The sequence below is a fragment of the Vitis riparia genome, chromosome 18, assembly GCF_004353265.1.
Source record: "Vitis riparia cultivar Riparia Gloire de Montpellier isolate 1030 chromosome 18, EGFV_Vit.rip_1.0, whole genome shotgun sequence".
In the NCBI taxonomy this organism is placed as follows: Eukaryota; Viridiplantae; Streptophyta; class Magnoliopsida; order Vitales; family Vitaceae; genus Vitis; species Vitis riparia.
Window position 1 is genome coordinate 18,588,860 of NC_048448.1, and position 13,284 is coordinate 18,602,143.

Here is a 13,284-nt window from a genome sequence, read left to right on the forward strand (position 1 = left end):
TTCATACTAGGAATTGGACTTCTAAGTATGTATACACTCTAAGTGGTTTTTGTTACTTCTATAACAACAAAAGAAGCCTTTTGGCTTATGGTTAGTTCCTTAGGCTATATCGTCTGAGATACTGTTATGTGATAAAAGTGGGATGGTGGCATAGTCTAAAGAACTAAAGTACCACTAGAAGAAGAAACACATAAAGAGCAAGTGATAACTTGTTGTGAGATAGTATAGAGAGGTGATGTGATTGTAGAGTAGATTCTTTATATAGTACCTAGTCTACTTTTAGGGCTAGTAAGAGTTTGTTGGGATTGAACCACTAAAAGCAAGACATGACATAACGAAGTTAAACTTAACTGTCCTCTTATTGTCCTTTTGGTGTATTGACATTAATTTGAGCATTCAACTCATATCTCTTACATTGTACATGACGAGTGTGCATTAGGAGTTGCATAAAAGATAGAAGTCATAGGTTCCTTTTAAGTAGATAAGTTATCCACAATCGGTTCATGGATTTGGGCAATCCAGTAGAGACTGTAGTGCATCACCTCCTAATTGAATGGATAACTTGTCTTGGCCGTCGCGATAAGTTTCCCATGGTGAGTGCATTAACGTATGTGATGCACACTAGATAGGACCTACAGTGAATCATGACAAAAGGCTATCAATTGTCATGATTCACAAAACTACTATATAGCATGAACTCTCAACCTTGAGAGGATATTGGGACTATGTCAAAATCAATAAGAGAAGACATGGGTGAGATCCTAAAGTGGTCATATATCCCAATGGATTGGGTCACTATTAATGGAGGTTGGTGGTAATAGGTATTCTTAATAGAGGCACCATGATATCTCATAGGATTGAGACAATGTGTCCATTTGGGTGATCCAAAGGACATGTGATCATGAAATTTGTTGTCACAGTAATTCTTTTAATGGAATTTGACATATGCTCCTTAAAGGTAGAGTATGTCATTTGATAACATAATAAGTGGGATTTGTAACTCAAGGATTTAAGAAGTAATCTTGATGGGTGATAGCACTACTTTGTTAGATTACATACAATAATTCATGGGGAATCTACATGCAGTGGATATTAGGTCAGGGAGTGAACTACACTTCGGTACCCTATATATATATATATATATATAGGGTACCGAAGTGTAGTTCACTATCTGTAGTGGGATGTTGAGTCAACTTTAAAATTTGATTATGAGGGAGTCAGTACTCCTATGGATCCCAGTGGTCCCCGCTCTGAGCTCGTATTCCTTGATGACACGGTTTATAAGGGTTGGATGGTTTTTAGTTTATTTTTATGCATAAAGGCGTTTTGGTAAGTACGCAAGGTTGCACAATATCTCTGGATTTGGATAATTGATTAATTAGGGTATTGTATAATTAATTAATCAATTAGCAACCTTTTTGGGCTAGATTAAGTGACCCAAACTCATGGTGGGCTTAAGTCACTTAAGCCTAGTAGGAAACCTATAAATACCCTTTTAAGGGTTAAGGTTTCTATATCTTGTCATTTTCTCCTTACAGTCTAAAAAGAGAACCCTACTCTCCACCTTTGAGATCTCCACCATCTCAATGCATAAACACAAGGAAGAGTCATTAGGCAGAAAATCATGGTGTTTACGAGATCCATTACAACTTTGGAGTTATGTACATCGATTAGAATTGATATGGGAACATCCAGATCAAAGGTATGTGACTTTATTCTCTATATATATGATTTATATGGTATCTATATTGTTTTTTAATACCTATTTATCCATTGCAATTGATTTAGAGGGCCTAGGATAGATTTGCATGCACCCTATGTGATCCAAGGTATGGGAGCTAAGTTATCCAGGATTCCTAACATTCTTATAGGTTCCAACAGTCCTTACTCAAGCTCATATTCCTACTAGCATCATTTTTGAGGGTTAGTGGGGTTATTTATTCACATATGTGCATCTTGTAAATGTCATCACTAGACTAGGTTAATTGAATAATTGGAGCCTATTTATTCATTGCAATTGATTTAGAGGGCCTAGGATAGATTTGCATGCACCCTATGTGATCCAAGGTATGGAAGCGAAGTTATCCAGGATTCCCAACATTCTTATAGGTTCCAATGGTCCTTACTCAAGCTCATATTCCTAGTAGCATCATTTTTTTAGGGTTAGTGGGGTTATTTATTCACATATGTGCATCTTGTAAATGTCATCACTAGACTAGGTTAATTGAATAATTGGAGCCTAATAAGGTTAATTAATCAATTAGGACCCAAGTGGGTTGGATTAAATAACCCAAGCCTAAGATGGACTCAAGTCACTTAAGCCCTTAAGGAAACCTATATAAACTCCCTTAAAGGTTAAAGCTTTTGTCTTATTCTTTAGTTTTCTAGAATCTAGAGAGAGGAACCTTAGCCTCTACCCCTTTGGGAGGATTCCATCATTCTCTAGCACCTAGATCCAAGAAAAAAAAGTAATCAAGTAGAAGATCTCTTGGTTTTCAAGATCCACACTAGCTTTTTCACCTGTTGGAATTTATATACCTAGATCTATAGTTTTGATGTGATAAATGCTTTTATCATGTAGATTTAGGGATTCTTAGGATAGTTTTATATGCACCCTAATCGTTACTTCAAAATGTTCATATATGTCAAGATAATTATTGTTTTAGAACTCAATTTATGTTAGTGCAAAACATGACTAAACCTTTAATTCTAGGAACTCCTTTTATTACACTGCTTTACTTTTTTCAAGTAATCAATGAGTGTGTCAAAACTACAATATTAGAAAATACCATATTTTTCCCTTTTATATATTTATTAACTAAAAAAGTCATACATCAAGTTAAGAGTGATTCAATAAATAAAAGGATAAATTTAATTCAAAGAAAACAAGCTCACATAAATTTTCTATCAAAAGAAATTCAATATAAGAAAATAGAAGAACAACTTCTAGAATATAAAGTTCAAAAAAGAATAAAAGAAATTCAACATCTTTTTCAAAAAGAAACGTGAAGTGAGTTTACCATATTTTCAAAATTTTGATGAGTCCACAATTTCCATTAAACCTAGACCTATACAAACGAATGAAAAACTTTTAGAATATTGTAAACAAGAAATTGATTCATTATTAAAGAAAAAATTAATTAAACCCTCAAAATCTCCTTGGAGTTGTGTCACTTTTCATGTTTAAAATGTTGTTGAGATAGAAAGATGTGCACCCAAATTAGTTATGAATTATAAACATTTAAATGAAATATTACAATGGATTAGATATCCTATTCCTAATAAGCAAGATTTACTCAAAAGACTCCATAGTGCTATAGTTTATTCAAAATTTGATATGAAATCAAGATTTTGGAAAGTTCAAATTAGAGAACAAGATGATACAAAACTGCTTTTATAGTCCCTTTTGGTCATTATGAATGGAATGTCATGCCTTTTGGTATTAAAAATGCTCATTTTGAATTTCAAAAATATTATGAATGACATTTTCAACTCTCATTTTCAATTCATTATTGTATGCATTGATGATGTCCTAGTATTTTATGATTCATTAGAAAAACATTTTGTACATTTTAAAAAGTTTTTCAAAGTAATCAAAGCAAAATGGAATGGCATGTTCCACTCCAAAACTAAAATTATTTTAGATTTTGGGACATGAGATTTATTAAGGTAAAACAAAATCGATTCAAAAGTCAATAGAATTTGCTGACAAGTTTCCTGATGAAATAAAAGATAAAAAACAATTGCAAATATTTTTAGGATGCTTAAATTATGTCTCTAATTATTTTAAAGATTTGAGAATCATTTGTGAACCTTTATACAAAAGACTTAGGAAAATGCACTTGCATAGACTGAGTCTCATACTAAGTTAGTCAAAGAAATTAAACAAAGAGTCAAACATTTACCATGCATTAACATCCCTCATCCCAATGCATTACTCATTGTAGAATCACATGCATCTAATATAGGTTATGGAGGCATATTAAAGCAAGAATATAATAATCAAGTGCATATAGTTAGATATCATTCAGGGATTCGGTTGGACACTCAGATAAACTATTCAACTATAAAAAAAGAAGTTTTATCAATAGTTTTATGTATTTCAAAATTTCAAAGTAATTTGATAAACAAAAAAATTATTTTAAAAATTGATTGTAAAGCTGCAAAAGATATTTTACAAAAGGATGTTAAAAATTTGGTTTCAAAACAAAATTTTTCAAGATGACAAGCTTTACTTTCAAACTTTGATTTTGAAATTGAATTTATTAAAGAAAAAGTTGAATTCCCTTCCTAACTTCCTTACTCGGGAGTTTTTGTAGGGTAAGGATTCTCCTCCATCCTAATGGGTACTCCTGTTAGGCCTCGACTTCTTTCATCATCTAAGAAAACCAAAGCTTCATATGCTATGGTGTCAAATGTCCCAAATATTCGTTCTTCATTTCCAATACAAACATCAAATTCCTTTCAAGTCCTGAGTCCAGACTTTCCTCCTCTTTAGCCTTCAAAAAGTTTTATTAAAGTTTCTAAATTAACTTTTTAAAAGTCTTCTTGTTCAAAGTCAATCTAGTCCTAGTACTATTTCAAGAGTCATTGAGCCCGAGTTCAATTTTGAAGAAATTCCTCTTCATTTCCAAACATTCAATATGTCAAAAAACCCAAAACATTAGAAATTGCTTTCATTAGGCCCGAGTTCAATTTTGAAGAAATTCCTAGAATCCTTCCTTATGTCTTTTCTCAAGGAGTCAATTTCAATTCTAATGATCTTTTAAAAACTCGTCAATTTTATGAGTTTATCTTTGTTGATATTGATTCAGTTGAGATTACTCATAGTATTGATAAAAAATAATCTTCAGAAGATTGCATTTTCCAAGAGTCAAATTCTTAGAGTCATGACAATTGCTAATTAGAATAAAAAAAAAAAAAAAAAACCCTTCACTTGCAAAAGCATTTAGTCAACCTTTCCATCCCATGAGTTATAACTACATAGATTATATGGATGCCTGGTACAATATGTTTTGTTTATAGAGCTACCAACATTCATGGTTTATTCAATTTTCAAAAGGCTATAATGTAAAATTTCCTGTTTGGTTTAAAAAATGGTGGACTTTCTTTGGTTTACTAGAATCCATATTTCCTCCTGAGATTTAAGAAAAAATAAACTTCTACAAGAGGAAGACTTCAACTCAGTTTATTAGTTAACCGAGACTCCTAACATCTTGTTCTATATTAAGAATTCTATGGATTCTGACATAGAATATTATCAAGAAACAAGAGCAACCTCCTTCTTTTCCACTTTCTCTCTCCAAGGAATTCAACATTAAATGGTGGGATAAATTCAATCAAGAGTTCGTATGCCAATAAAAGATTTTGAAAATAATTTCAAGGTTGGGATCATCAAATTCAAAAGATTCAGCAAGCTCTTCTCAAGGGCCAACTCAAGCAAAATTCATCTCTAAAAAGCAAATGTCAAGCTTCATTAGCAGTTACTACATATTTAGAACAATATCGTCAAGGACTTATTCAAACTCTTAAGCAATTTAGTGACAATCAAGACAATGAAGAGACTAAAGACATAACCTTATCAGATGACTCATATGTAGACCCAAAACTAATCCTTTATGGTGGACCTATGGGATAATCTAGATAAATATCTTTGCAAACTTTTGTATATATCCAAAGGATAAAAATAAAAAATAAAAATACACATGTAAAGTTTTAAGATGTCGAAAGATGATAAGAATGATAGAAGAAGACAAAAAATCAAGTCTTTTCAAAACTATTCAAGATAAACTTCAAGCGGTGGATTTCTAAAGGTATCAACCCCATGGATTTCAACAAGCATCAAGTCCATCAAGTTTCTTTATAAATAGAGACTTCAACTTCATCACAAGGTAGAACGGAGAAAGCAAAAATTAGAGCTATCAAGATTGTTCTCTAAAATTTTTCTCTTAGCTTTTGTAATCTTTCTCTTTTCAAAAGTCTTTCCCTTTATAATCAAATCTCTATGTTGTCAACAAGTCAGTTTGTAATTAACAACTTTTTTGTACTCAAGATATATTTTCAATACAAAAGTTATTTCAAATTCAATTTCTGTATTTTTGTGTTCAATTTCTGTTAAATTTTAGACAAAATTAGACGTTAAATTATGTTTTGATTCATAGACAAAATTTATCTTTTGATGTTTTTGAACCGTTTTATGTCTTGGGTATGAATGGTTTTCATAATTAAAATTAAAAAATATGTGATTTATCTACATCAAATTATTACTAGTTACAAATCTTTATTTTTTAAAATTATATATTCCTTTATCTCCCAAAAATTCTAGTTTATAAAGGAATCAAATACACATTAAGATATCATTATTTTGTTAACAATCCAACCAAACCTAATCCCAAATCCTTGTCTTTTTAATGCTTAATAACTAACAGCCTCTAAAGACCTAAATTTCTATTTTCTTCACCTGATTTTTTGGTGCGAATTTCAACCTTAGACTTCTTGTATCTTCTCATCTTCAATTATGACAACCCCAAAGTATTTTTAATAATGTGTGACATAAGACAAAAATGTTTTTAATATTAGTAAATTACCAAAAAGCATAAAATTTAATTATAAAAAAATTTATAATAAACCAATTATTTTTCACACAAAAGGATATATAAACATTTAAAGTAATATATAATAATACTAATATTACTACTAATAATAATAAAATAATAATTTTAAGTAATTAATCTTTGAATTATTAAGGTATATCTAGTATTTTTCTTATTTTTATTAAAATTTTAAATTGTACTGAAAAAAAAAATTGAAACCATTGGGATAAATATGTGTCTTTCTTTTCTCTCTCTTTTTTTTTTTTTTAATTTTAATTTTAATTTTAATTTTTATGTTGAAGAGAAGTGGTGAGAAGAATAAGATGACACATTTTATTTTCAAAAAATAATTTTTGAAAGCTATTTTTTTATGTTTCAAAGAACGAAATTTGTTGGAGAGCCTGAAATATTCTAAAGCATTTTTAACATGTAATTAATATTTTTAAATATATTTTAAAAATAATTCTTATATCTAGTCTTTTATTTTTAATTATTTTATATGTTTTATAAAATAATATTTAAAAACAAGTAAAAACAACTTAAAATAATTATAAAATGTTATTTAAAACTATTTTATTTTTTAATTTTAAAAATAATAGATGAAAAATAGTTTTTAATTGACAAACACATTTTCCTTTTTTTTTTTTTTCCCGGAAAAAACTAAACCGTGTTGGAAACTTGGAAAACGATTGCCTAACGCCCTATTGTATCGTCATCAGACATTCTATTAAGGTGATATAATAAAACTCATGGATGTCTACCTAATAATCAATAATTATAAGGGTATAAGCGTAATTTTCATTTTTATGTTTTTTGAAACAACAAAATTGAACATGACTGAAAAAATATTTCTGAAAAACTGTGTTGAAAGAGAACGTATATAAATGGAAAGCGAAAAGACTTGGACCTGCGGGTGACTAGTTCCCACTTGCCACATTCCTCCTTTTTGTCTGTATATGTTCACTAAAAATACAAATCTAGGGTTTCAACTTTTCAATTTTCTATGTACTGTTTGCACTTTTGATTCACAATCATCGTCCAGTTCAGATGAAAGTTGTGTTTAATCGATTCATCCTTGAGGAATATGGACGCATCATTTTCAGATAATCTCACAGGTTTCATTCTCGCCGTCGTCTCCAGCGCCTTCATCGGATCCAGCTTCATCATCAAGAAGAAAGGTCTCCAGCGAGCCGCCGCGTCGGGGCCTCCAGCCAGTGAGTAGAGAAGTTTCTAGATTTTCAGTACAGGCGTAACCCAATCTTCATGTTTGATTTTCCTGCTCTGTTGATTTGGGCATTGGTTGCATACAGTTCCAACTGTAGTGAAAATCGAAATCTTGTTTGATTTGATTGGTTTTAGCTATTTAGTTTGATATTAAGTTTTTTTTCCTTAAAAAAAAAAAACGCTTTTGCATTGAACTTGATTGAATTTGATGGACTTAAATGCTAAAATCATCAAATGAACTGTCTTTTTTGGTCATCTTGACAGGGCTACGTGTACAGTTCCCACTGTACTGAAAGGTAAAGTTTGTCTCAGTTGATGGGTTTTTAGCCGTTCAATTTGGCATTTTTTCGATTCTTTGTGTTGAATTGGTATGAATTTTGATTAAATAAGTGCTAAAATCGTTTAAAAGGTGATTTTTTGCACTTCCTGATGGGCGATCTGTACAGTTGGAACTGTATGTGAGTGGATGCCACTGGCTTAACTTCATTGTGATGGAGGATTGTTTTGTTTGTTAATATAAGGTTCGGGTGGATACGGGTATTTATTAGAGCCACTTTGGTGGATTGGCATGGTGACGAGTAAGTCATTACTGAATTGTAAAACTCTGTAAAATTCTTCTTTTGTTGATTTTTGAAAACTGTGTGGAAATTTGATATGGGTATTTGTATTTCTTCAATTTTTGGCAGTGATTGTTGGGGAAATTGCCAATTTTGTAGCCTACATTTTCGCCCCTGCTGTGCTTGTAACGCCACTTGGAGCATTGAGTATAATTGTTAGGTGAACTGGATTTTCGTTTTGTGATCTGTTATGTTGAATCTTAGTGAACCTACATTTGGTTGCTCTGAATTGGATTTGGTTTGGATTTTCCAATTCGATGGAGTATGAAATTCTTTCTTTTGCAATTATTTTAGCAGAAATAGGGCCTATGAAACTTAAATTAAATGACATTTGATTGGCATACAGAACAACAAACAAACTGTGGATTTGGAATGGGTGCCGCTCTGGCTCTCTGCTTCCAATTCCCAGGCACCAGGCTCCAATTTCATACAACCAAATGCAGTTTGAGTGTTTGAAATAGTTAACTTTATGGTGTTGATTATATTTGTTGCATTTGCAGTGCTGTTTTAGCACACTTCTTACTGAAAGAGAAACTGCGTAAAATGGGGATATATGGGTGTGTTCTGTGTATAGTGGGGTCTACACTGATTGTTCTTCATGCACCTAGTGAACATAGTTTGAGTTCAGTCGAAGAAATCTGGGAATTAGCAACTCAACCAGGTATATGGATGAACTTTGGATGTTTTTTTTGTTTTTATTTTATTTCTGTTTTTTATTATTTAGTTTCTCTAATGATATTGTTTGATTTAATTGGTCCAGCCTTTCTTTTGTACACGGCCTCAGCAATAGCTGTAGTTTTGGTCTTGGTGTTGTATTGTGAACCACGCTATGGGCAGACAAATATAATGGTTTATATTGGCATATGTTCCATAATTGGATCTCTGACGGTTAGTTTTTTCCCTTTTTTTAGCATTTTATTTATAGCTTTATAACAACATCAAATCTAGTACAATGGATGTCAGAATCACGATGTTCCAAGATTGATGATGTAATATCTGGCTCATATTAATATGAACTAATATTTTAGAATCTAGAAATTGAATTGATGAGAAAACCTATATTTAGCAGAGCATTTCCTGCTGTTTATCAGAGAAAAAAAGTTAGAAAGTCTTTGTATTCATTTTGCTAGTACAGAGGAACCTCCTCCTATACCTTTGTATGGCAGGTGTTAACATCAGATCATTCAAGAAAAACAAAATGTTGACTATTAACTATTAATAGAATGTAGGGATTAAAAAATTCCAATCCATAGGGGTAGCTCAACTGTAGATGCTCTTACTGCCATATGGGAGAACAGTTCTAGGGGGAGGGGTCATGTATTTGTGGTTTTCCCCATGGGTATATTCGTCAAAAAGGGGAAATTTTTTTGATCCTTATATCAATTATATGTTTATAAATAATCAATATCTTAATCTTAATTGGATAATAGATAGTAAGATTTTTGTTGGATCAAAATGACATCTGAAATTCGTTTTATTATTTTAATTATTCAGTATTTGTATTGTTTTTTTCACTTTATATTATATTGTATTTTATTTTATTTTATCGCATATTATATATCATATATTTCTCTATAAAAATAATCTAATTATTAGATTGGAAGCTTTTTGTGTGCTATACATATACACTGTACTTCTAGACATATAATAACTAAATACATAGTGGAAATAGATACTCAATCAACCCAATCAACCCTGTCATGTAATAGAGTAGGAGGTTCCTCCTCGCCAGTTTGCATCAAAGTATTATCCCTTTAAATATGCTTGTCTAATGCAATAAATTCTCTGCAGAACGCAGACCCCTGTATGTGTATGTCATTTAAGCATCCATTCTTTTGTGCTATGACAAAAGATATTTACTCTTGGATTAGCTCCTATTCTATTGGTTTCATATATCTATTCTCTTTACTCTTTTTGCAGGTTATGAGTATTAAAGCTATAGGCATTGCAATAAAACTCACGTTGGAGGGTTCAAGCCAGGTAGCTCACTTCCAAACATGGGTTTTTGCAATGGTTGCTATTACCTGTATTATCACTCAGTTGAATTATTTAAACAAGGTTAGTTCCGTTTTGTTCTTTTTCAATTATTTAAGGTACAAGTGATACTAGAAGTTTGTGATATTAGATTAATGGTCATCTAATGTGTAAATCCCTTTTATTTTTTCTAATAAAACTGTTGTTTCCTATAAAAAATGCTGAACAAAAGTGTAATGTTATTAGAGAATCGACTTTTTCTGTACTTCAGCTCATGAGAATACAACTTACTCTAATGGCCAAAAGATTGGACTGGGGATTTTTAACTCCTTGACTGGGATGAGCTTTTCTTGGACTTCATTTAATGCAGATATTTGACTTGCAAAGAGGTTTTGAGAGTTAAAAATGGTGTCATTGTGTGTGCTAGAAATCTATGACCATGCACACAAAGTTTGTGTTTGGAAAAATGTGGACAAATTTGTGAGTTTATAAACTTGAATAAACAGGTACAATCTCGAAATTATCATCTGATTTTTCTTTAATAAAGAACAATGAAAAGAAAAAAAAAAAAAAGGAAAAGAAATATGCAGTCTTGGAGCTCAGGTACTTGATCTTGGATTATAGGTGCTTCAAGCTTGAACTAAATTTGAATACTTGAATCTTCAAGGTTAAACTTGAAGAACTTTGAACCTCTGATCTTAAATTTGAAGGCTTTGAAGGAGACTTGAAGAACTTCAAGGTTTTGAATGCAAGCCTTAGACCTTTTGAAGTGTGTTCTAAAAGATTGGAGCCTACTCTATTTATTGAGGTTGGAAAGATAACATTTAGGTTGTCTTAAACCTCTTCAATATTACTGCCTTATTTTTTTATAAATGCTTAAATATATTTTGGTAATTATATTTTGATTATCAAAATTTAATACTTTTATTCATTCTCTTTTTGTTAGGAAAATAAACAGAAAGCATAAAAAGACGCATAGAAAATTGTAGGGGATGCATTCCATCTACAAACACAGTGTACAAGAAGGGCACAAAATGATAGCACCAAGGCTAAGATACTCAATTCCTATGTTATCCACAAAATCCAAAGAGGGAAATTAATGAAAGCCCACAACAATGAAGACTTTAGGACTGCATCTTTCAACTTTATGCAAGATTGATTTATTTCTTTAAAAGATCTTCAAAAACTGGCAGATTCTTGGTACCTACTAAAAAACTGTTCCAGCTGAGAAGGTTTTCTATAACTAAAGAGGGAAAAATCCAAGACACAAATTATAACTCATTTGCCATGAATGTGAATGTGGGCTGTCAATTCCATATCATTATTACGAAGACAACACCCATTGGCTAATCTCTAACCTCATGATGTGGTCTTAAGTTCAATCTTTCTCCTAGGCACAGAAGAGAAAAAACCAAAAAAAACAAAAAAAAAAACAAAAGAGCTTTGAAGGCACTCTAGAGTTCCAAATCAGCTTAGGAAGGAATGAGAAGGGTTCTTTAGAAACTTGGGCTGGGTTGTATGATTTGATGGACCGAGGCTTCTCACACCCAAACTCCCTATGGTCTTTTCAGAACAAACAATCAGCATCTTACTGGATGAATTTTCTTTTCAAGAAGGCCACCACCCACAAAAGATTTGTTCGAATTTTTTCTAGCTTGCTTTGCACCTTTATTCATTCTTATAATTGTATTATAATTATCAAAATACATTATTTTTCAATTTGATTGGAAGCCTATTTGCCTTCCTTTTGGTGTGAGCCTCATGTGACATATGACATTGTTTTATTTGTGGATCTCCCTCAACTATAATGTTACTTTATTGGAAGGAATTATTGTCACATGAGGAATTTTGATGTCTTGCATCATATGCCTTGTGACATGTGTCAAGTTTCAATTTAAGCAAGATAGATATGTTGTTTGTGATTTTTCCATTAATTATGCATGCAATCAATGAGAAAGGGAGGTTTTTTTTTTTGGTCTTTCCTCTCCTTTTGGCTTGTGCCATTTGACAGTTGTTATATGTCTTGTGTACTTTGGTGCACTCATTTGGGCACTCTTTTTATATTATACTCTCTTTATTTACCTATATATATATATATATAGAACTATACAAATTAATATTGAAACACTTATAACTTGATGAGGTGTGTTTGGAATTGTGGTCATTTTTATGGTGTTTATTGCAGTTAGATATTGAGATGAGAGGGGAAAAGTGTTGGGTTGCGATAGAGTCGAAGACGTTTGAAGTTTCGATAGAGGAAGTTAGAGGGAAGCTAAAAGGTACCATTGTGGAGAGGAGTAGAGGTCTCTCCTCTTGGATTCAGTTTGGAGCTTTAAGTTTGAGAAAACTGTTGGAAGGTTTTGAAGAATGTTGCAGGGAGGAGAAGGAAGGAAGAATGGTTAAAGTCTGGGAGGAAGAAGGAAGAAAGTTCAGGTTGGAGAGGCATGTAAACGGGGCATGGAGATATGTCTTATGTTCTGTTGTTGATGTAGAGACTAAGGGATTTTGCTTAGTTTTCCCTTAAGGAAAGGGTTTGCTAGAAGGATGGGCCATTCTCGCTGAGAAACTATGGGCATTAGGGGTAGTTACTCAAGAGGAAGTAAAGATTGAAGAGGCACTCCAAGTCGAATCAAAGACGAAAGTGGTGACAATAGAAGGCAAGGATGAAAGGTGCCTTGGAAAAAAGGTGGAGGATGAGAAAAAGACCTTCGTGGATGTTGCTAAGGAACTGACTGGAAGGCTAGGAGATGCGTTATGGCTTTAGGTTGGAGGGAGAGGGTTGAGGGGTAGGGAGGAAGGGCTGGGTCGGTGCTTAGTTGGAAGGTGCGGTGTCGGGTCGGTGGTGGAGACGGAGATGGTTTCGTTTAGGAAATGGG

At 32.2% G+C, this 13,284-nt stretch overlaps 1 protein-coding gene across 5 annotated transcripts in view; it reads left to right on the forward strand.

Moving 5' to 3' along the window:
* Positions 1 to 7,501: 7,501 nt before the first annotated feature.
* Positions 7,502 to 13,284, forward strand: part of LOC117906946 (probable magnesium transporter NIPA6) — a 49,255-nt gene continuing 43,472 nt past the window's right edge. For 3 of the 5 annotated variants that reach the window (XM_034820238.1, XM_034820240.1, XM_034820242.1), the window contains exons 1-6: positions 7,502 to 7,807; positions 8,339 to 8,395; positions 8,504 to 8,594; positions 8,935 to 9,095; positions 9,195 to 9,322; positions 10,355 to 10,492. In XM_034820238.1, the coding sequence (XP_034676129.1) occupies positions 7,678 to 7,807; positions 8,339 to 8,395; positions 8,504 to 8,594; positions 8,935 to 9,095; positions 9,195 to 9,322; positions 10,355 to 10,492 (705 nt within the window). In that variant the 5' untranslated portion in view covers positions 7,502 to 7,677. Of the gene's footprint in view, positions 7,808 to 8,314; positions 8,396 to 8,503; positions 8,595 to 8,934; positions 9,096 to 9,194; positions 9,323 to 10,354; positions 10,493 to 13,284 lie in introns of all 5 variants that reach the window. The other 2 variants (XM_034820239.1, XM_034820241.1) reach the window with 2 other exon arrangements.